The sequence below is a fragment of the Podarcis tiliguerta genome (genome assembly GCF_965153285.1).
Source record: "Podarcis tiliguerta genome assembly, chromosome: 10".
Classification (NCBI taxonomy): Eukaryota; Metazoa; Chordata; class Lepidosauria; order Squamata; family Lacertidae; genus Podarcis; species Podarcis tiliguerta.
This window is the reverse complement of record NC_139543.1, coordinates 56,201,249-56,224,203: the sequence shown is the minus strand read 5'-3', so window position 1 is coordinate 56,224,203 and position 22,955 is coordinate 56,201,249. Positions and strand designations below refer to the sequence as shown.

Below are 22,955 nucleotides of genomic sequence, written 5' to 3'. Positions count from 1 at the left end.
CAGTTTTAACAGCACCGCCCCACTGTTCATGTACACCCTTGTAGAAAATAGATCCAGAAAGGAGACTGGGAGGGAAAGGAGAAGCGGGGGGGGGGGGGGGGAGGCGAGAGAGAGAGAGAGAGAGAGAGAGAGAGACTCCCCTGAAATGGTATGGAAACAAGAATATAGTGTAGTTAAATCCTCAGGAAGTGATTGGCAGAAAGAACCTCCTTTCCCCACTCCTCCCTACAACATTAACAGCCTGAGCAATTACTGAGTGGAACAAACCCCTTTAACACCACCTGGTGCACTTTTTCAGCCGTTGGTCTTGCTCCCAAGCCTGTCATGGCTCATTTAGATAGTATAGTGCATTCTCTCTATAGGACTATTCTCAGGGACCATGGAGTTCAAAACATAATGAGATACAGAGATTTTTATCATGAAGTGTAGTATAACGTAACTGTGAGCCACAGTACTCAAGAGTTTAGTATTTGAGAGCTGCTTGGAACAGAAATCCTTCCCCCCCTTTTTGGGGGGACTAGGTGGAGTACAAAAACAAATGATCTGGATTAAATATGTACACATTACTAACAGCTAAAGAAAAATGTGTTGGAGAGAAATCTGTCCAGGTTGATGAAAGGAGGTCTTATTTACAGGCACTTTATTTAAAAACCACATCTCAATATTTACCATTAACAATATATAGTTTCATATTCACAGCATAGCTGTCCTAAACTATAATAATAGCTGGTTAAATTGTCACTGGCCTGATTTGTACAACAAGGCAAGCCAAAATATGTTTTTACCAAGACCTCACAATCATGCTGCCCCCTGTAGAAGAGCTTTCAGCTGCCCTGCTCTTCTTGGTTAACTCAGCATGGCAAGGCAGCTGAGCCAAGGTTTGGCTTGGCATGTCATCCAAACCTGAGCTTGTAGCAAAGCTCTCTGCTCTTTAACTATGAGCCATAGCCAAGAACAAACCTGGGATACAGCTCACAGTTAAGGAGCAGAGAGTGTAACCACAAGCCCACATTCAGACAACATACCAAGTCAACCCATGGCTTAGATGCCATGTCGCACAAAACTAAAAGAACCAGGGATGAACAAAGAAGTCTCAGTCTCCTTCTCAGAAGCCCACACAGTTACACTAAGCCATAGTTTGGCATAGTGTTATGTGTAAACAGGGCCACTGTTGCGTACAATTGTATTTTTTTTTTTTAATTACAAAACACCTACCATTTCATAATGTCCCAATCTCAACAGCATGGAACTCTAATGATAATTTTTTTGTAGGAAAAATGCAACAGCAAGTAGCTTCAAAAGGCAAGTGTTAAACTGGGAAAGCCACATATCAGCATTCACTTCTCAAATTAAGCAATGTGTGAACAAAGTTGGGGTTTTCAATACAGTATTTCATAGTTCTTTAAAACTGAGATATAATGTATCAGAAGTGCAAGTTGCTATGTTTTAAAATGGTAATCCTCTTAGTATCTGAATATGCAAAGTATAAAGATACAGAGACTGGCAACTGTGCAAACCATCCATTTGCTAAGACTTATATCTTATTGATAAAGTCTTCATTTCTGAAGTTTTAAAATTATTTCTAGACAGCAAAAAAAATGCTTAGAATCATAGAGTTGGAAACGATCGCCATGGTCCTCTAGCCCAACCCCTGCAATGCAGGAATCATTTTTCCAACATGGGGTTCAAAGACACAACCATGAGAGTCAGAGCCTCATGTTCTACTGACTGAACTATCCAGCAGCTAGAGGCTTGAAATGTAAAAACAAAGAGAACAGAAGTAACTCCAAGATAAGAAGTGATCTGAAATACAGGCAAAATTGCAGAGAGCAAGTGGACAATATATTTTCTGACTTTTACAGGTTAACTTGCATGAACAAGAAAAGCTTTGATGTAATCAAATGTGGTTGTGGTTACAGGAGTACTGTGGGCACTTGTGGCTACTCAGATCTATTTCAAAAGGAATGCAGTACTTCCCATTCCTACAGTGTAATTCAGAATCTCTTCAAATCAACATACAAAAAATGACCTACACAAGTTGATGTGAATTTAAGGGGCAGTACCTTTCCAACCAATGAAAAATCATACTTGTGGTACAGTGGGGAAGGCTTAATGAGTAGCCACCCATTCACCATGCTTACTTTCTATACTCTCTGATTGCTGGTCAGCAATCCCACTGGAGGGTGCTTCCCACTGGAACAATTAGGCAGGGACAAGAATCTGTAGCTTTGCCAGGAGAAGGGACTGCTCGTCTCCCTCACCAAGCAAGAAAAACATGCAATCTCTTGACCCCCAGTCTGAAAGAAAACACAGAAACTGCACCTTTTGCACAGAGGGGAACAATAATTTACAAGGAACATATGAAGAAACCAGCCATAACAATGAAGAGACAGGTAGAAACTAACCCAGGAGGTCCTATGTACAGGGTTGGTGGAAGTGGTAAACTAAAAGTAATTACAAGTTAAGCACTGGGCCCAGAATGAAGGGTGGGTGTAAGTAACTGCATCAAGAACAATTACAGCCTCACCCGTTATTCTAGACCCATTACCAATGTTAGTTTGAAACAAAATTGATTCATTTATTCCCTACCCATACAGCATTTTTATCTCCTTGCTCAAGGTTGATTAAAAGAAGCCAAACATATATTCTTCCCACCCACTGTCAAGGGTGCTTCCCAGCCAAAGGAATGCACATGACTATTTATTGTCAAAGATAACACTTAGAATCGCTTCTTCAGCTCTGGTTATCTACACACACCAATCTAATGGCTAGGCAGTTATTCCCAGGTCCAGGCTCTATGGAGCGGTTGCAGCAACAGGAGACCACTCCCTCTTCACCAATTTATATACCTTTCCCTGACGGGCTATGTGCATGCAGCCAGAGACTGCACCTGCGTGGAAACTTCCACTGCTCATCACTTTTCAATTACCTTCTGGTTCTGGGAGACAGTGGTGCAGGAAAGGATGGGAGAGCACCTGACCCTTCATTTGCCTGACTTGTCTCTTCCTCCTCTTCTCTCTACCCATCCTGTGTTCCACCCTCCAGCTCTGAGGCTGACCCTTCCTCTGACTATTGCCTCCTGGCTGGTACGGGTCCCTACACACCACTGCCCCTCTCTCCCAAGTTGGACTCCAGCTCCCCTTCCCCTGGTGCACACTCATCAGCATCCTGCCAGTTCTTGACACCCACGCCAACCCTTCTACCCCAAAGTCAGAGAAGTGTTTTGTTATGGACTGCAACACCCCAGAAAACTGCACCTCTGATTACTCTAAACTTCCATACTACACAAGAACCAAGTTGAAACCCAGTAAGTGTATTTAATGTGTCATTCTCACTGGTATAGGTTAGGAAACTAACTCATCCATAGCTATTGCTCATTCAAATACATAACATTTTTAATACACTCTAGTGCAAAGGGCAAAGAAACAGAAAAACACACATTTATAATTTATCACCAACACAACCACATTCAGTTGCACCCACAATGAGTACCAGCCCAGACTAAATATTTCTGAGATGTTTTTGGCTTAGGCTTTGGGAAGTGTTGAGACTTAATTTTTAGTTTCAGCTATTTCCCAAAAGTAACTAACTAGTTAACAGCAGGTTTTCAATGAAGAGACATGGTTTTAGTGAATGCTCCAAAGCTCTAAGTTCAAAAACATTCCAGGATATACAACAAGGCATGCATATATGTATACATTTTAATGAGAAGGTTTGGCAGAGCAGTTTGGCAGACAAATACATTGCTAGAGGATTGATTATAAGACATATCTCATGTTGCTTTGGATTCCTGCATTAGGAGTTACTCTCCCCTTCCCCCCCACAAACCAGCTCTCAAAGCAGGCAAATTTATAGAGCAACAGTGTTTTTTTATTAAAAAAACTTTTAAAGAAAAGCAGACTCTTAGTGTTCTAGTGCCAGGTATCAGGTTGCTGAAAATAATATTAATAATATAAAGTAATTCATGCTCCATCTCTAAGAACCCCAAAACCGTTTTTCCATTGTGCACAAACTGTTCTTTTCTATCTTAATTTCTCTCCCTCTCCCATCACCCCTAAAATAAAATAAAAGGCAATGATGTTAACAGGAAAGCTGAATATAAATAATGGCTCGCAAAACCAAAATCACTGTTAACTCTGCCAATAAAAATGTTCCTTCTCTTCAGGGATGGCTAAACAACTAAAAGTGCCTCTAATGATCTGCTGGCAGCGCTTGCCAACACAGCTCTAAATAGATAACTGCCTCTCTGAAGACTGCTAAGTACTCACTTCCAAGTAAATCAGTGGAACTTGCTTATAAGTATTTAGGAATTAACGGGCAAATTTAAAATGGAAAATCCAATAGAACCTTACATTCTCTCCTTCCTTAGCTGCAATATGGTGTTCGTCCCCATTCACAAAAACCCATCACTCCTCCTAATTAGAGTTTGTGCCTTAAATGCATTTACCTTGTCTCCACGTCTATTTGATAATTTAATTCAAGTATCTTCCACTGTAATCTGGGGGCTGGGGGCTGGGCTGTGCATACGTGCCTGAGTGCCAATACAAATAGTAAAATCCATTTATAGGAATGCACTTGAATGTATGAGGTGTTATGTGATGGTGGTGGCTGGGGTGGGAGGAGGAAGCCAGTTTCTGTAAGATTCTCCTGTATTCCTAAACATTTCACATTTAGACTACACCATCCAGTCTTTTAAAGTGGAGAAAAGAAGCAATGACTCCTGTGATAAAGGAACACTTTCAAACAGAAATTAATATAAGACCTGGAAGACAGAGTAAAGGCCTGAAAGAAATATTACAACATACTTCATCTCCAGGACCTCCTCCAAATGTTTCCTCCTCTCAGCCCGCAAGTTGGTCAAGTGGGTTTCCTTCTCAGCCAGAGATTGTTGGGTAGAGGACAGCTTTGCTTTCATAGATTCCAGCTCTTGTTTTACTTTCTCCATAGCCATCATCAACTCTTCCACCTAAGGAGTTTGTGAATGATAAAAGAGGAAGCAGAATGTACGCAATTAAAAAATAATAATCTTTGCAATGCACCAGAGCTACTTAATAATTGGGGGGGGGGGGGATCTCTCAAGTGATCCGTTCAGCCTTGCATTTACTATTTCCCTGAATTGGAGTTCTACTCCATGTTTTAATGTAAAATTAATGTTGTTATTACAAAGTAGAGACAACACTGGTAGTGAGTCTTTGTGTTCTGTCTTTATGCTTATATGAGAATTTACATGTTACATCACAAAAAATATAACAATAGACCAATAATTCTTAATTTCAACATTATCACAATATTGCAATAAACACCACAAGACAATATACATCAAGTAACTTTTCAGTATGTATTGCAAGAACTTGAACAGAACCCTTTTCCTCATGATTTGTCTAAGTCACATGAATAGCTGAAGTACAAGTTATTAGGTACCATTTGATAAACCAGTTTCTGCCTTCAAAGCTAGAGCTCTGTTACTAACACCCTGCTTACCTGTACTAAAAGTGGCATTACTTTGGGGCAGCACGAAAACAAACTTCCTCCCAAAGTCCAATATTAATAGTATTATTTAATTATAGGTACAGAAGATATTGATATATCTCTTTACATGATGTGTTGCCTTAATCTCTTTGTCCCCCAAAACAAATGACATTCTGCAAGTTGAGAAAAAAATTCTTAAAAGAAAAACAGAACAGCTTTTGGGGGGGGGGATGGAGGGAGGTGTCCATAAATTACTGAGAATTCTTTCCAAGTAGAACACAAAGCTGAATCTCGTTTGGAGACAGAAAGTACAAACTGGAGCTGGGGATTAAATATGTACTTTAATTGCCCAAGTTGCATAGCACAGCGAAGAAGTACATTATGTGAAGTGCCCAGGACATCCAGATGGTTTCCTTAAAATCACAAGCTAATAAACCTTTACAGAGATACAAAAAATGAAAAAGGAAAAAGAATTATAGATTCACTGAAGGTCCAGTATTTCTAAGGAAGTGTTAGGATGCTTTAGATGCTGTCAAATATTACAGCCAATTACGCTTTTTTTTTCAACTGCTTCTGTCCTAAGATACAGAACACCCAGTTTCCACATCACTATTGAAGAACAAGTAAGCCAAGAACAAACCTTGGTAACAGCTCACAGTTGGTTTGAAGAGAAACAAACCATAAGACTAGGTTTGGACATTACTACTTGCCAGATTCTGGTTTATTTCCTGGCAGTGTCGCAGCAGCAAGGGCAGAGGAAGAGAGGAGCAAGAATTTTCAGTAGTGTGAACTAGTACATTTCGTATTCACATTTAACTATAGTTTTTAACTAATGTGATGTGTGAACCAAGACAAAGAAACCAATGCCTGTGTTACCCCAGGACTCTCCAGCTCCTTCCAGTCAACACTTGTAGGATCATATAGTAACTCGGTACCTTGGGGCAATAGCAGGGACAGACTAGAGCAGGATGGTCCAACACCCTTTAGGCCTTTTTTAGCAGTCCTTGGCAACATTTGATGCCCCACCTCCTTGCAGCTATTGTGCTGGGCTTTGAGAAGGAGGCATGAGGGCTCTGACAGGGTCTTAGAGTCTTCCAGCCTCCTCTCCGAAGCCTAATTAGAGCTTTCCCAGCTTTGGGAAGGAGGCGAGAGCGCTCTAGTGCCTCCTTCAAAAAGCTCAGTGCCTCGCTTACTGGCTTTGGGAAAGCAGCAAGAGGGTTGTGTATGTTTCTGTATCAAAGTATGGCCTTGCACTCCCCACCCTGCATGTGGCAAGGCAGTGTGTGGCCCGTGGGTTCTGTGTTGAAGGACTCTTGTGGCCCACTTGTTATGAAAAGGTGGGCCACCCTGGGCTAGAGTATTAGGAGTAATTCAGAGCAGAACTTCAGTCAATTTTAAAAGGTATATTTAAGTTTCTTATTAGACATTTTGAACAATACAATTAAAGTGACATTCAAATGAAAGAAATGAAAGAAGGGGGAGGGAAATTGGTTAAGGTGTTTTGACCATATAAGTTCAAAATGCAAATATACTGGACTGTCAACTACAATATGTGTGTGTGTGTACACACACACACCAGACAAGCAGTTTTAATCAGAAAAGAGAATATGCAGGGGTTGGTTTTTTTAAAAAAAGAAAGAAAAGAAAAACACCTTCCATAAGCACATATATTTCTAGCTAATTGATGCTCTATTACCAATATTAAAGTATAAGCAAGTGAGTGGCCTAATCCCACTACAATATCTCCCACTTCCTTGACTGGATTGTGTAAGAGAAATAACAGCAGCTCAAGCATCAGGAATGGTTGAAAAGACACCAGAAGGCAAATATTTGTAACACTAGACCAAGGAATTTTGATTTTATGGATCACTGCACGGCAGTCTAGAGCCAATCAGAAGCTGAAATAATTTTTTTTATTTTCCCCAGAGTACAGGGCATTGGGAGTATTAACATAGAGAAAAATAGGAAACAATATAGAGAGAGGAGGACTGGCATTCAGCAGCAAAATAGTGACATGCAGAAAGCAATAAAGTAAAATGCACAAAAGGTATAAAAAGGAAATGTTAAAACAAGCATACTTCCTGGTCATGGGCCTTAGTAAAGAAGTGCCTTACTTCAGTAATACAGAATGTATCACCAAGACATACATGATATGAGAGCTTTTACCCCAGGTTTCACCCTTTTTAATGTACATGAAGTACAGTATGACCAGTTTGGTCTTTTACCATCAAAATATATGTGGTCCAGGGTCCAGGACCCATCACAGAACATTCACTCTGCTGGAAGTAATGTACAAGGAACCAACAAGTGATTTAGGCAGACCTAAGGTTTAATGGGCCATCACTTGGCAAAGAGAAGGTCCTTCATAAGGAAGGAAATATTCACTGAGAAATTTACATTTCATTAACACAGGATGGAAAGATCAAAGTGATTATTTGGTTGATACAGAAATTATGTCTGCCTACACATGGAATAAAATACAGAATATCTAATAAAGAATATCTAAATAGGGCAAATAAGGCAATTTCCATTATAATTAGATTTTTTTTATTTAAGGAGAAATAGGTCATTTTTTAAAACAGACTCTCTCATGCACAGAGAAGTATGTTATCAATGCAAACTTCAGAGTGGGATAATATGACAATATGAATGCCCTTGCTCCTATGTGAACCATAAAGGAGCTAAATTCCTTTTCTGAATAAAAAGAGGAAACCATTCTTCAACTCTGCCTAAGTTGCCAGACCTGAAGAGGAGAACTAGCAGCTGTAGCTTGTTAAGAGTGCTAGAAAAATGAAGGAAGCCATGCAAATAACAAACAGAGCCTTGCTGGCATGGGAGAAGTGTTCCTGAGAAGGAAAAGGAGTTGTTCTGTGGTCTTCTAATCCACGAGATATTTGAACCAGGCCATGGGAAAACGAGGAACTAAACAACTGAATGTCTGGCTTTTGCAAGGGCCTACATATTGGCACCAAACATTGTAACCAGTAGGAGAACTGTTTTCAATCCCTTCCGGCATCTGGACCACTAGTTTGATGAAGCTGCCCTGTGGCTAAAGCAGCAGCTTATTTTACTCTTTAACAGTGAAATGTTTACTTAAGTTATAATCACTTCTCTGTGTGAAGATGGCAGCTCAACATGAAGTAGATTGCCTGACTTGTGGGCGAGTTTAACTGGCGAACTGAAAGCCCACTGGAAAGCTTCAAAATATTTCCCACTATTAACTTGCATTAGCTCCTGGGTACAAACTTCAGAAATGCTTGGTAAAAATGCACTGGAAAAATAGAAATGTGTCAAGCCACAGTACTGTATTCCAAAAGTGAATCCCTGCTTTAAAAAAGCAAGCTGATTCCAGGTATTGAACCCTGTTTTCTAGTATGTTTTGGCTCATTTTGCCAATTTCCAATAAGGAAGTAACTCAGCTTAAACGGCTTCCAAAGAAGAGAAGGTAAGCCCTATTCCAACACCTATATCACACAAAATCTTCATTTGCCTTGGAAACTGATCTGCCCCAACTTGGCAAAACCTTAGTTGAAAATTGATAAAATCAAGAGTTAATATCAGAGCTGTAAACTTTTAAAGGCTATACAGGCTCTGGTGTTCAGCCCTGGAAAACTGTACCTGGCCTCATTTTCTCATCATAACCTTTGAAACTAACCCTACATATCGTCTTCCATTTACTATCTATGTGACAAGTTTGGGTTGCAAAGTAATATAAAGAGCCATTCTTAGTGATGGCTCCTCAACAATGGAAAGCTCTTGCCCTAAAGCTCAAGTTACAGCATTTGCCGTAACTGATGCAAGAGTAACTTCAGTTGCATTTTGATGGCTTGGGATAGGTAGAATTTTAATATTGGAGCCACTCCAAGCTGCTGCATCAGAGCACAACATATCACAATATGTCACAATAACAGGGATGTCAAGATAGCAAGGCCATAGGGTTACATAGGGCTAGCTTGTAGAAAGATTATTTTTGGACAGAACAGTGGGGAATGTAAACAGAAATGAGACTTCTTCGTACCTTTAGCAATTTACAGTCTAAATGATTGGTCTCGTGCATTCTTTCATCTGATAGCTTCAACAGGCAAGAAGAAGCAGAATGGTGGAAAACAGTAAATTGAAGAAAGAGGGGAAAGCATGCAATTAAAATCAGAAAGAGCAATTAAAGAGTTTAAGTAGTACCAACATGCAGAGAGCAATTCAAATCTAGGACTGGTAACACTTTTAATACATTAAAGGATTCGTCAGACTCTAAACAAAAACAGAGGTGCACATCATCACAAATTCTACTTTTTGCTTCTCACACAATTTTCTGTTTCTCACACAACTTTTAAACACATGGAAAAATTAGAACCCTTACAGTGAAAATATGGGAATAGTGCCTTCTTAAAAGCAAGCAAACCAAGCCCTCATTTGCAAACTTTTGATGCAATTACAACACAAAGAACATGATACAGCTATTACTGAGCAGTGCTAGTGGCTGCATTAAGTCACAAGGCTAAACACAGGGAACCTATGATCCTCCAGATGTTGCTGGACTCCCAACTCTCCTCACCTCCCAGGCTTAAGCAGCATGGCCAACGGTTAGCAATAATGGGAGTTGTAGTACATCATCCTCCAGGAGTACCACAGGTTCCACATCTCTACACTAAATATTGATTTAGCTTAACTGTGATTTGTTTGCAGTCCAGGCCCATGCCCCCCAAACTACTAACTGAAACCATTACTTGAAGAAGGGGGTTTGAGAGTCCTGGCTTGCATTAGCCACCGCTTGCTGCTATATCTAATCCGAGTTCATTTTGGTATTCTGCTCCATATGATCTTTTGGCTACAGAGGTACGAGACAAGAGCACTTAGAATCCGAAATTGGTCACAAGGATAGGAGATTCTTGCTGGTGCTTACCAGACCTGCCCCTTCCCCTTCCTGGCAACAGACCCCATTCCCCACCTATCTAATGCTCCACAACAAACTTTCAAGAAGAAAAAAATGTAAAGGGAAAAACAGATGATTATACGAATATTTATCCAGGAGAGCTGAACCACAACTTTGCTCTTACAACCCATCCCTATTTTTTAAGGGAATTTCCCCAAAAGAGCTTGAAAAGATGTACACATGGGAGGCATGGGCACGAAGGAAAGAAGATGGCTGCTTAAACTCTAAGTTCTGCTCCAAGGCCCAGAAAAAGAGCTGAAAGCAAAAGGCCCTGCCATCTAAAAAAACAAACAAAGCTTCAAAGCTTTAAGAAAGGAGAGGGTAACACAAAAAGATCCAGAAAAGGTGAAAACAAAAGACTTCACTCAATTCTTCCTGCTCTGAGACAGAAGGCTCACTTCAAGAATGCACTAATGCAGGCTACAGCCAAGATAGCACCACCCTCTTCCCTGCTGGAGGAAAAAAATGGTAACAATATCTTAAGAGAATAATTTCCAGCACAAGTAAATTAATAATAAGAAGAATAAGAATAGTAGTAGTAGTAGTAATAATAATAATAATAATATTTATAGCCTGTCCATCATAAAGGGGCTTACTAAAAATACTTAAAAACTTAACCTGAGGCTTATCTCCATAACTTATAAAAACATCCCAGTTATGGTGATGCAGGATCTGGCTTCCAAAACACTAAAAAAATAAAATATCTATGTGCTTGCACAATTAAACTGCAAGAAGGTAAAGGTACCCCTGACCGTTAGGTCTAGTCGCAGACGACTCTGGGCTTGCGCTCTCATCTTGCTCTATAGGCTGAGGGAGCCGGCGTACAGCTTCTGGGTCATGACGCCAGCATGACTAAGCTGCTTCTAGTGAACCAGAGCAGTGCTGTTTACTTTCCCGCCGGAGCAGTACTTATTTATCTACTTGCACTTGACGTGCTTTTGAACTGCTAGGTGGGCAGGAGCTGGGACCGAACAACGGGAGCTCACCCCGTTGCGGGGATTTGAACTGTCGACCTTCCGATCGGCAAGCCTAGGCTCTGTGGTTTAGACCACAGCGCCACCTGCGTCACTTTCTTTACCCTTCCCCATTTCCTTGACTCCCATCCACCCAGCCCGCTCCTCCCAAGCCCCCTTCCTAACATCCCAACCTTTATCTCCCACTTCTGCACCCTATTCAGCTCTCCCCTACCCCCCGCCCCTGTCTTGCAAAGGAAGGATTTACATTTTTTCTATCCTTCAGGCCATACTATGCACCATATTAAACTACACCAACACCTTTAATTCTGAAATAAGGTCATCTCCTAAAGCGGAAATGTTCGTTCTCCAGCCAAAACCAAACGAAGTTGTAATATGAAGTGGGTGACAGCACAGCTCAGATATCTTTAACTCTTACATTATGCTTTATAACCCTCCCCCCCTATTTTATATTATATGCAGAATGTTTAGAATATTTGTAAGCCTTTTACCAATTTCTCCCTGCCACGGTTGGCAGGATCAGAAGTCTTCCCAACCACCACACCAAACATATCAGTTGGAAAAATGTGTTACTCTGACTAGAGGTCAGAGATTTGTTCATTATATATTATAATTTACTAATTGTTAGGAGCCCAAAAGGGAAAACTTTAACATGCCTCAAATAACAAGGTAAAGGGACCCCTGACCGTTAGGTGCAGAACCAGAGCAGCACACAGAAACGCCGTTTACCTTCCCGCTGGAGTGATACCTATTTATCTACTTGCACTTTGACGTGCTTTCGAACTGCTAGGTGGGCAGGAGCAGGGACCGAGCAACAAGAGCTCACCCCGTTGCGGGGATTCAAACCGCCGACCTTCTGATCGGCAAGCCCTAGGCTCTGTGGTTTAACCCACAGCGCCACTCGAATTGTTGCATATATGCATTACAATAATAATTTGTGGGGATGGCTTCATTAAAACCCACCTTTCATGAGTTTGGACCGAGAAAGGCAAAAATGAGAGTACCCACCATCTGTAGCTTTATCTACAGGAAAGGAACCTTGACTTGACCATGTAAACATGAACCCTGCTGTACAGTACACTAATAAATCTATAGTTAAGAACAGTCTTGCCTATGTTCTATGTGAGAATTTCATTGCAGGTGATGGTGCAAGTGTGCTTGAAGGGCAACCATGAGATGATGTTACACCTGCTGTGCTAAAAAAACAATTCTGAAACATTTACTAAGCCTGTCTAGTGGATGAAATGCAATCTAGTACATATGGTGCAATAGAGACAAGGGACTAGAGAATCAATAGCGAGAGAAACACTCTAGTAAGCACATAAAGAAAACCATTTATTGTCTGCTCTTGCTGTTACATTAAAGTATTTGCTCTATTGGTATGCCAATACCATGCATTATTCTTTAAAACAGAGAGTACTTGAGTACTTACCACTAAAAAAGAAGCAGTTGCCTTAGCACACTGGCCATCACACCTTGGAAATCTGTCCTCTGATATAATTTGTCATCACAGAGGTGAGTATAGCCCCCCCCCCCGCCTCCCAGTAATAAATTATGTATTTATTGCTGTCAAAACAATCAGTTTTCCCTGAAAAACTGCTCTAGTACTCTTTCAGAAGGAAGCAAACACTGTTTTGAAAGTCCTGCGATAAACCACTACATTATATTTTTGCTTGGGTACCTTCCCACAAACTGTCTGAGTCACTATTTCAAAGCACAAGCGCTTGAGATGCTAGTGGTAGTCCTTCTGTGCTACAGTGTTCCTGTGCTGTTTGTGCCATCCCCCAAAAGAGCAATGGCCAACGCAGAACTCCAAGCTGTCAACACTTGAGATCAAAATGGTTTGTGGAAACAGCTGAGAGGAGGAGGGTGCTGCATCATGTGAGATCCTGAAGGACAGCCATGGAAGCCGGGGCAGAACGCTGCGTATGTCTGCTGAAGTAACATAGAAGCACATGGACATTGTTGCTCATTGCTCTAATGTACAGAAACTCGTTATATGCTGTACAGTGGCTGTTGAAAGGGCACAAATGGTGATTATCACCACCACCACGACAGAAGACCATGAAATTATATCAACTATGAATAGATGAGTCATCCTGAGAAGAGTCAGATTGGCTGCTGATACCTGATGTGGAGAAATGGGCAACCTTGAGTATGTCTTGTGCAATATTTAACAAGGTGGCAGAGATCAGTCCAATATTACAGACACAGGATGTTGTCTTATGCTGTGCTGTGGTTGGTGGGAATGCAGGACAGAGTCTTCTTGGTTGCACACTCACTGTGGAATGCCCTTCCCTCAGAAGGCTTATCAGATTCCTTCTTTATTATCCTTTTGCCAAGTGGTAAGGACCACTCTTTTCCTTCATTCCTTTGATATTGTTTGATTCTTCTCCCATTGTTTGGTTTTTAAGCTCCTTGGTTTTGTTGTCAATTCTGTTCATGCTTTCTCTGCTACATGGTTATTTTATTTAATCACTTTTTTGGTGTTTCCTTTTATTGTTCTTTTTCTTTGTTGTATGCTGCTTTGAGCACCCTATTTTGAGTAAGAAACTAGCTCATAGATTGTTAATAAAATAATATCCTTTTAAAAACAGTATATGTAGCACTGCCATTTCTAATGATGAAATGTTTTCCCAAAAGAGATTAAGGAATAATTTTCCACTACCAATTGTGGTTATATGGAAACAGTCCACATGAGGTTTCTTCAATACTTACTTTTCAAAGTAAGATATTCTCATATTAGATTTTATCCAGTTCACCCACTGCTTTGTATGCATCTTTGATAATTTTGAATCCAAAATCCTTTTATTTACTTTCAAAAAGTGTCTATGGCTAATGTGCAAAAAGCACTAAAATGTTAAAGAGGTTTAGCTGAGAAAATCTTTAGAATGAAAAAAGTGACTTCCATCTTTTTTCTGATATCAGCATTGTTTCAATGGAAAGGGGAGGTTATGGGTGAGGGAAGCAGCAGTTATCAGAATATGTTTCTAAAAGGGCTTAAATGCAAGATACAAAAACCTGTTTAATGATAGCTGTTGATGATACTGGTATATTTTACTGAGTGGAACTTGAAGGCACAATTTAGAGGATTCATTTTCAGATTTCAAAGAGGCTTAAAATATCTGGTGGGAAATTACTTGAAAATGAACTAAATAAAAAAGTCTACCAAGGGCTTTAGGATTCCTTGATACAATGCTAAACAAATCAAGTTACAATACCTAACAATGTTGCCTAGATAGCAACAGCAGTGACTATAATTACGCAGACCTGTTTTTCAGACTGTATCCTGGCTGATTCTTCTTGAGCTAACACCATTTCACGCTCTGCCGTTATTTGCACACTCTCCCTGAGTGCTTCTTCTAGCTCCTCAATTCGATCATCCTTCTTATGTAGACTGTCCTGGAAAATGATAGGAGACCAGATAAAGTAGCTTGGATTTAAAAGGCGGCAAGCCAAGTGCTACGCCAACCATAAGTTACTCTCCCGTGATGTAATTCCACAAGCACAAATCTTCGCATAGAGGAAGGGAGAAGTTGTAAGTGAAGGCAGAGCTGGAGAAGGTAAACATCACAGCAAAGGAGAAAGATAGCAAACCAAGAGATCAGTGCTAGAAGTGCCGTTTGTGTAAAGAGCAGCTAGAGCAGTTGACAGATTATGTGCAAAAGATGCAGATTCACATGCAGCTCCATAGCAGGTTAGTACGCAGATGTTGTGGTATAGCAGCAAGCATTCAGAATCTCTTCTCAGGCACGCGCAACCTGACAGGCAAGGCATAGAAAACTGGAAGGAGTGCAACTTGCAGTTAGTGATTTGCTTGGAGACAAGAGCTCCTTTTTTTCTATATGGAGAGTGATACAAAGCACCATCCGATTAAATCAACATGGCAAAGGGTCTATGTGAGATGGAAAGACGAAGGCCAGAGTGTCAAATAAGCAGTATTTGAAACATTAGGAACTGATTCTCTTCAGAATGAAATCTCTTACATATGTAAACCATGTTGTCATAGATCAAAATGCTACATCAGATGCTTATTTAATGTTTGAAACATCTAGTACAAAAACAAGAGATCTTTAGGCTATAGACTAGGAAATGTTTTTACACAAATATATGAATGTTGTCAGCTTCTGAAACTGTAACTCAGACACAAACATGAGTTGCCACTGCTTGCTTGTTATCCAAGGAGTGTTTTAGGTTCAACTAAATGACAGAACATTGCCTTTTTTCCAGTTTCACACTACTTCAAGTATTGATCTCATCCACCATGAATGTATGATTATCAGGAAGGGTCTGCCAGGCTTCTCTGAAGTTCACAACTAGCAAACTACTACAAGTTCTGCCAAATGTACACAGTTCTCTCAGACTCTTTCTGTACAGAGAGTTTCTTGACTTATGAGAGAAGAACACAAGCCTTGTGTTGTGATGAGAGGACAGGAAAATCTTCATGTTTGTACTAATACACACATATTGGAATAGAGAAAAAGGAGAAAGCAACATCATCTAACATAGGAAAAATTGTCCAGATGCTACTCAAGTGAACGTCTCAACAAAGAAGATGATCTTCATACTCTGGCTACTCCAGCATCAAGAACATCAAGCTTACTTTCTATATCTTCTGAAGCTGTGTTGATTAAACCCTTCTAATGTTGTTACAGGTGCCTAGAGTTAGAATTACCCTACCCAGTCTGCAACAGACAGTCCTTGAAAATTATAGTGTGCAGTTCTAATTGCAGCAGACATGGAAAATACTCATTAGGTTGTCTATGTTATATCAGAATTCAGACTGTCATATTCAGAATCTTCAGTGGTGTCTCCACTTCTACTCTATAGAAGAATGTGTGTCTGGTTAAAGCCGATCTGAGCAACTGCATAGAAGGAAGCATAGTATAATGGAGGTATAGCTGTGTTTTTCATCTGAGATAAGCAGCAAGCATTTGCAATTCAAGTACATGTAGTAAGTTTCCCTATTCAAAAGTATTAATTCTGTGGGACATTCTAATTCTACTGAAAATCCAGAAAATGATCAAGTAGTGCAACAATCAATTCCATCTTAATATTGTAATGTAATCAATATGGAAATGTAGCAATATATTTTGAATATTAATGTTATTCATATATTATCACTTAAATAAACATTAAATGAATCTGAAAAAGCTAAGCAAATGCAGATAGTAAACAAAACAGATGTGTATAGCAAAACAAGCAACTATTAATAAATCATCACCAAACAAAAGCCATTCCTGCACCTAAGTTATAACTTGGTGATACATTATTTTTCCAGGATATGCCTTTTTGTAGGTGGGTAGAACATGAAATTTTCCCTAACTTCCAATTCCAAGACTGTTCCACACTGGCCTCTAACAAAGAGAAAGTTGTACAATGCATACGCCTGATGCTGGAAGATGTTTTCTTAGTAACAAAGAGCACCTTGCTTAACAGAGCCTGAGAACGTGTCCCACTTTTTTTGCATCCTATTATTAAAAATGAAACCTATGATTATTCAATGGTAGTGGCAATGTCAGTGGAGGAAGCTCCCACATATTTTTTCATAGAATTCAGATGCAACTCTGGATGAAAGACTAGTGATTTTTAAAGTGCCAGATTCTATTCCTTGCAGCCAATAGACTATGCAGGAATAGAAGGAGTCAGTATGATCATTTTGTGAACCCTAATTGGTATCTGGATTTGGATTAAATATAAATGAAAATTAAAAGGCACATTATTAAGCACATTCAGAAGCTTGTTTTGTACTCAGAACCAGAGGGGGGCTATTGGAGTTTGCCTCATATTTCTGATAAGCATTATGAGCTACTGATTCATATTAGTGACATCTCATTCTAAATGCTACTGTCTACGTACCTACTAGAAGCCATGAGAAGGAAAAAAGAGAGGGGATCAGTTTTTTATCTTCCTGTTAGAGAAGCAAACTCTCATGTATAAAGCTCTTATAAGAGAACTAAAGATGGACAATATTATAAATCCATTTTAATTGGTTCATTTTTAGTCCAGGTAAATTGAGTTAATTGTCATTATTGCTGGTTTTATTCCTCCAATCCTCTTACTGTTCTTTCCAAATGTCAAGCTTCCATCATCAGAAACTCCCGTATAAATGAACACTTTGATATTTGACTCGGAAGAGACAAACCACATGCCTATTACAGACAGTGCAGTAAGAGCTTGGAAGCTTGTTTATTTGGCTGGATTGCAGATGGCTAGTTTAAGAAAATAGGGATCATATTTTTAAGCACTACATAATGAATTATTAATTCCAGCCAAAACCACAAAAGCCAAAATTATGTAAAATTGGTGCTTCTGTGTACTAACCCCAAAACCGGCAATGGTTGCTTACAGTATATCTATTTCTCCCTGTGCTTACTTTTTTATTTAACTAATTAGCTCCCAGGAGAATAAAGGAAAACTAGTTGTGTTGGATAAGCTGACTGGATTCTTGCTGGAGAAGAGTGGGGACAGAATTTTAATGAAAATATTCTGAGTGAGCAACTTTATTAGCTCACCGTTGGAAGTGAACTTAGGCCTTACAAATCTCTTCCCCTGTGCCACCTTTCCCAAGATCTAAGCTTTTGGACTAAAGACTGTGTGTCTTAAAGAGCCAACCCTGCAGACAAAAAATGGTTCACCTTTCTCTAGTGGCCTGCTCCCTGCGTCTTTGGGGAGGTGTGGTAGCATATGGAGCCCTTGATTCTCTTACAAGTCAGGCTTAGGGGAGGGTCCTAACTCAGGTTCTAGGCAACCAGCCGCAGGTTCCATGGATTCTGAGCCACTAGCCTTAGATTCTGTTGGCTCTGAAATACCAGCATCAGGAGGCTGCTCCAATTCCCCAGGTGGTGGTACAGAGCCAGAGACTAAGCTGGCTCCTTCACTGAGCTTGAGGGCATGACAAATATCCCCCTAGTCACTGTAATAAATATGATTTTATGATTAACTGCATCCTTATGGGATTCAGAGCAAGCTGATTTGATGTTTTAAAATTACATATCTATATATATCTACATGCCCATACTCACACACTCACACTAAACTACTGATATAATTAAACTGGACCTGCTACTAAATGGAGAAGAGACATGTCCAAAATAAGACCACCAAAGAGGACTTATTTCACCTTCATGTGAATTGTTATATATTTGAGAAAACTGACATTTGAATGCCATTACATACCTATATGTAAAGCATATGGCCATTATTAGATTAATGCTGAAATGGAGCAGGACATTTAAAGCCAAATCTCCACTTACTTTGCAAAGGCTTACAAGTAGCAACACTTAAAACTGACCTATAAATTATGTCCCTTGAATTCTTCACTGTACCTACATTGGCAAGAGGCCCAATGAGCACTGGGAATTTGTATAAGCTATGGATGATGGATGCACAAGTCCTGGTATAATGAGCAGTTCATCAGCCTTTCTTATATCTTCTACCTGTTCCACGTTAGCTTGCAACAGCTTCCCTAATGCTTGAGGAGTTATTTACACATGTACACACCAGAACCATGCCTCTTTCCCTTCCTGCCTCCCACAATCAGGCTCCAGATAGTATAGTGAATGTAATCTGTACAGGGCCTTGGGAAAGTGCACAGTCTCCCTTTCCCTGCACCCTCTCTCCATGTATCTCTGTTAACCAGAAGGTTGCTGGTTTGAGCCCACCCAGAAATGACTGTGGGCAGGATTCCTGCGCTGAAGGAGGTTGGGCTACATGACCCTCGGTCCCTTCCACCTCTACAATTCTATGATTCCATGTGGATAGTCCACTTTGAAATGAGAATCACTCTGTTACTACAAAACATGTTTCAAATTAATAAAACAGTAAATACATTTCACCTGCTAACCCCTCAGAGAACTTTGTTCAACTAAAGTATGTTCATCAGAACACAGCTTCCATTGCAAATTAACTTGGTATTGCAGATGACTGTCACAATATGCCTACTTTATGCTGTGAAATATTCCGTGAGGAGTCACTTATGACAACATGGCACTGTGTCAGTGGCTTTACAGATGGAGGGAAATATGCAGTGAATAGGTGTGAAATTGAAGAAAATGATCCGTGCCCAAATAAACAGAAACGTAATTTTGTAACGCCAAGGATACTTACTGATACATGTGTGCTTCTCAGGTTTTCTTTACTGAACAAAAGCTAAGTCCAAGTATCTCAAAACAATTAAGCAAGATCTTTAGAAGCACTGGAAGCCAGACTCTGTAACCAACTTGAAATCGATGGCGAGTTTATAATGTTGTTCCAGTAACTTACGGCTGAAGCAAAGTCCTATTTGCTCACTTACCATAAAAGGGATCAAACTGTTGAAGCTTAATAGGCCACACATTTCCAGAATCTCAGAATGCTGTGAGGGTAAAGCTCCTCCTTTAATCACAAAGCAACTCCTTTATTAGGAATAAGTCTGAAAGTGAGGAAGCAACTGAGGCAGAAATCTCAAGGAAGATGGCCCTGTGTCAGACATACAGATTCACGTTACCTGCAATTGCTGGGAACTGTCATTAAGATTGTCTTCCCGCCGTCTAGCTTCTTCTAGCATCTGTGCACTCTTTTTCTTCTCCACTTGTTCTTTATGCTTCAGATTTGCTACCTTTTTATTCTGATCTTTAATTTGCCTGTAAAGGGGAAAGCAAGTATTCAAATGCTTGTGCAAATCTACATTTGAAAGCAGAAGTTATGAAATGCAGGATAGAACAATTCTTCTGTATTTTCAGCAATGGCGTAGATTTGGCCAAGTTATTCACTGCAGCAACCCATTTTCAGTTAAGTGACCAAAGTCGACAAAATCTTATGAAATGAAATACTTCTGCACACAATAAATTAAACAATGGAGTTCTAGAACTGGCCCCAAGGCTGTGCTTGAGTTCAAAAACTGAATATGCACTATGGTGACTTTTTTTAAAGACAAGATGAGAACATATTAAGATGAAGCCTACGGTGTTAATTCCAGGGCCGCCTTAAGCATATCCGGCACCGTGGTGCAAAGATCCCTCCAGCGTCCCCCCCCCCCCCGTTTCCCAGAGTTGTTGACCCAGTGGCATAGCAAAGTTAGGTGGTACCCAGTGCAGATTTTTTTTGTCAACACCCCCCCCCCACACACATTGAAATTATTAAAGTAGGAAAAATATGTTGCAAGTGTTATTTTCTGGTTTATTTACTTAACATTGTGAGAATAAGCACTTAAAACCCATTTTTCCTAACTTTTTTCTCTGCAAATTTTGAAATCACATCAACTCCCAGAGTCGGTGGAGCTAGAATAAAACCCAGCCACCCCTCCAGCTGGACTCTGTCCATGGAACCAGTGAATGTGTGTGCTGCCTTCTTCCATTTCAGGGGGGTATGTGGGCTAGATGACCCTTGGGGTCCCTTCAGTCCTGCAATTCTAGGATTCTCTGTTGCCACAGGCAGAAAAAAATGTCTCAGGCCAAACAAAATGTGTGGGCACCAATCCGCATGGCTTCATAAGAAGACAAGACACATTCATGGAGGGGATTGTTACCAATGGCTACCAGCCAGGATGGCTCTGCTCTGTGATGCTTCTGAATGACAGTTGCTGGGAACCGCAGGAAGGAAAAGGGCTGCTCCTGTGCTCAGATCCTGCTTGCAGGTTTCCCAAAAGGGGCATCTGGTTGGTCACTGTGAGAACAGGATGCTGGGCTAGATGGGCCACTGGCTTGATCCAGCAGCAGGCTTTTCTTGTGTGTGTATGGTATTTGGGTTGCTATTTTCCCCTAAAAAGGCCTTAGCAGGGAAGGCGATGATGGCCACAGAATACAAAACCCTGAACTGACCAGGCGTATTCTGGCGTGGAGGGGTAGCCAGACAAGAGAACTGTTTGCCCACTCTGTGCACAGCAGTGACCCAGTCGTTTATGGAACAACGGTATATCTGAAGAAATTGTTTACATTTTTTTGAAGGATATTGTTATTGTTTTGATTCTGTAAACCGCTTTGATTACCTTTATATTATGAAGTGGCCTGCAAATCTTTTGTTGTTGATGATAATAATACCACCACCACTAAATAAGCATGGTCAGATGTACATTTCAAGCTCAGTCCCTGCTGTAATTTTTAAGGTGCATGGAAATAAATGTTTTAGTGCTGTTTTACACTTAGAAGTTGTCTCCAGAGCCTCAAGCTATTCTTCAACCCACAGAATTCATAGTGTTAAGGCAAAGGAGAATTCCTTGGTAGTGGGTAGTGTTGCGGGGTTTGCACATGCTCAGTGTCTCAAGGATGTTTCACCTTGGCATTGTTATTCAGAATCTATTTTTATATTATTGTTCCCATGTGGGAGGCCCCAGGAATTGTGTTTAGTGGCCTTGACATCCTGTCTCTTGTGTAGGAATGTAAGAGGCTCCTCTTATGTGCTACACTCGGGCACTATGAGGCTCAGCCAACGTGCAAAAGCTTTCTGAATGGCTCCCACCCCCAAGATGAAGAATGAGCAAAACAGAACAGTAGCCTGCAATTTAACAAACTGCTGTTTTAAGATAAGAGAGGCTTTAAAACTGTTAGCCAAAGAATGACTATTTAGTTATGTTGAATATTAGACGTTTGGATACTCTTTGATTAGATAGTCTTTTGACCTTGTTTGCTCCAGTAGATGACCCAAAGAAGATTAGGCCATGCCTGCGTCCCATCTGTTCTGCTAACAGTTAACCTAAGAGGCCTTTTTGACATTTAAGAGGCTGAGGAGCGTTCTCTTTGCAAGTATGCCATCTATGGAAGAAAAGTGGAGGTGTAATGTCAGATTTATATCACATTCTTTTTCCACCTAAAAAAGACTCCTATGTGGCCAGAGAATCAATGTATCCCAATGTTTATATTTCAGTATATATGATCTAGATTAAGTAGTTTGCAACACATACTCTCAGGGAGAATGGCCACCTTTAGAGGTTAGAGAGCAGGTTACGACTCAAATTCTGACTCATTGTTATAAGAGCTATTGTTTCGTACAGTCATACCCCATTTATGGACGCTTCAGGTTATGTGTTTTCAGGTTATGTGCGGACTGTGGGAAACCTGGAAGTACTGGAACGGTTTACTTCTGGGTTTCACTGCTCGTGCATGCACAGAAACACCAAATCACGCTGGCGCAGACGCGGCGCTTCAGGATGTGAACGCTGCAGGTTGCGGACGTGCCTCTGTCACGGATTACATCTGCAACCCGAGGTTCCACTGTACTATTATTTCAATAGTTCACTGTTCTATGGTTTTACTTCTTTACAAAATGTGTATATATGTTAACTTGCAATACATTTTTATTTGAATTATTTTCCAGTTTAGACTTTTTAATGCACCACACCACTAATTTATTGTAATAGTATATTAACTGCTACAAATAAAATGTGCTTAAAGATTCCGTTCCACATATTAGACTTACTCTTGAATAGTTGTAAAGATCTCAGGTAACACATGTGAGGTGCACATCACCTCACATTTCAGGGCATATGCGGCTACGCACTAACTGCTACAGTGCCCATTTCTATGGTAACATGCGAAGCAGGGAAATAGTGGGGGAGCAAACTCAGCTGAGTGGCCTGCAAAAGTTCTGTCCCTCTGAACAAGAAG

The 22,955-nt window shown here is 40.4% G+C and overlaps 1 protein-coding gene across 23 annotated transcripts in view; it reads right to left on the bottom strand.

Annotated features, from left to right (window-relative positions):
- Positions 1 to 22,955, bottom strand: part of ERC1 (ELKS/RAB6-interacting/CAST family member 1) — a 164,841-nt gene that overhangs the window by 71,749 nt on the left and 70,137 nt on the right. For 11 of the 23 annotated variants that reach the window (XM_083401887.1, XM_083401878.1, XM_083401872.1 and 8 more), the window contains 4 exons: positions 19,862 to 19,997; positions 14,644 to 14,775; positions 9,488 to 9,541; positions 4,806 to 4,966 (listed from right to left, as the gene is read on the bottom strand). In XM_083401887.1, the coding sequence (XP_083258013.1) occupies positions 4,806 to 4,966; positions 9,488 to 9,541; positions 14,644 to 14,775; positions 19,862 to 19,997 (483 nt within the window). The remainder of the gene's footprint in view (positions 1 to 4,805; positions 4,967 to 9,487; positions 9,542 to 14,643; positions 14,776 to 19,861; positions 19,998 to 22,955) is intronic. The other 12 variants (XR_014502601.1, XR_014502602.1, XM_083401891.1 and 9 more) reach the window with 2 other exon arrangements.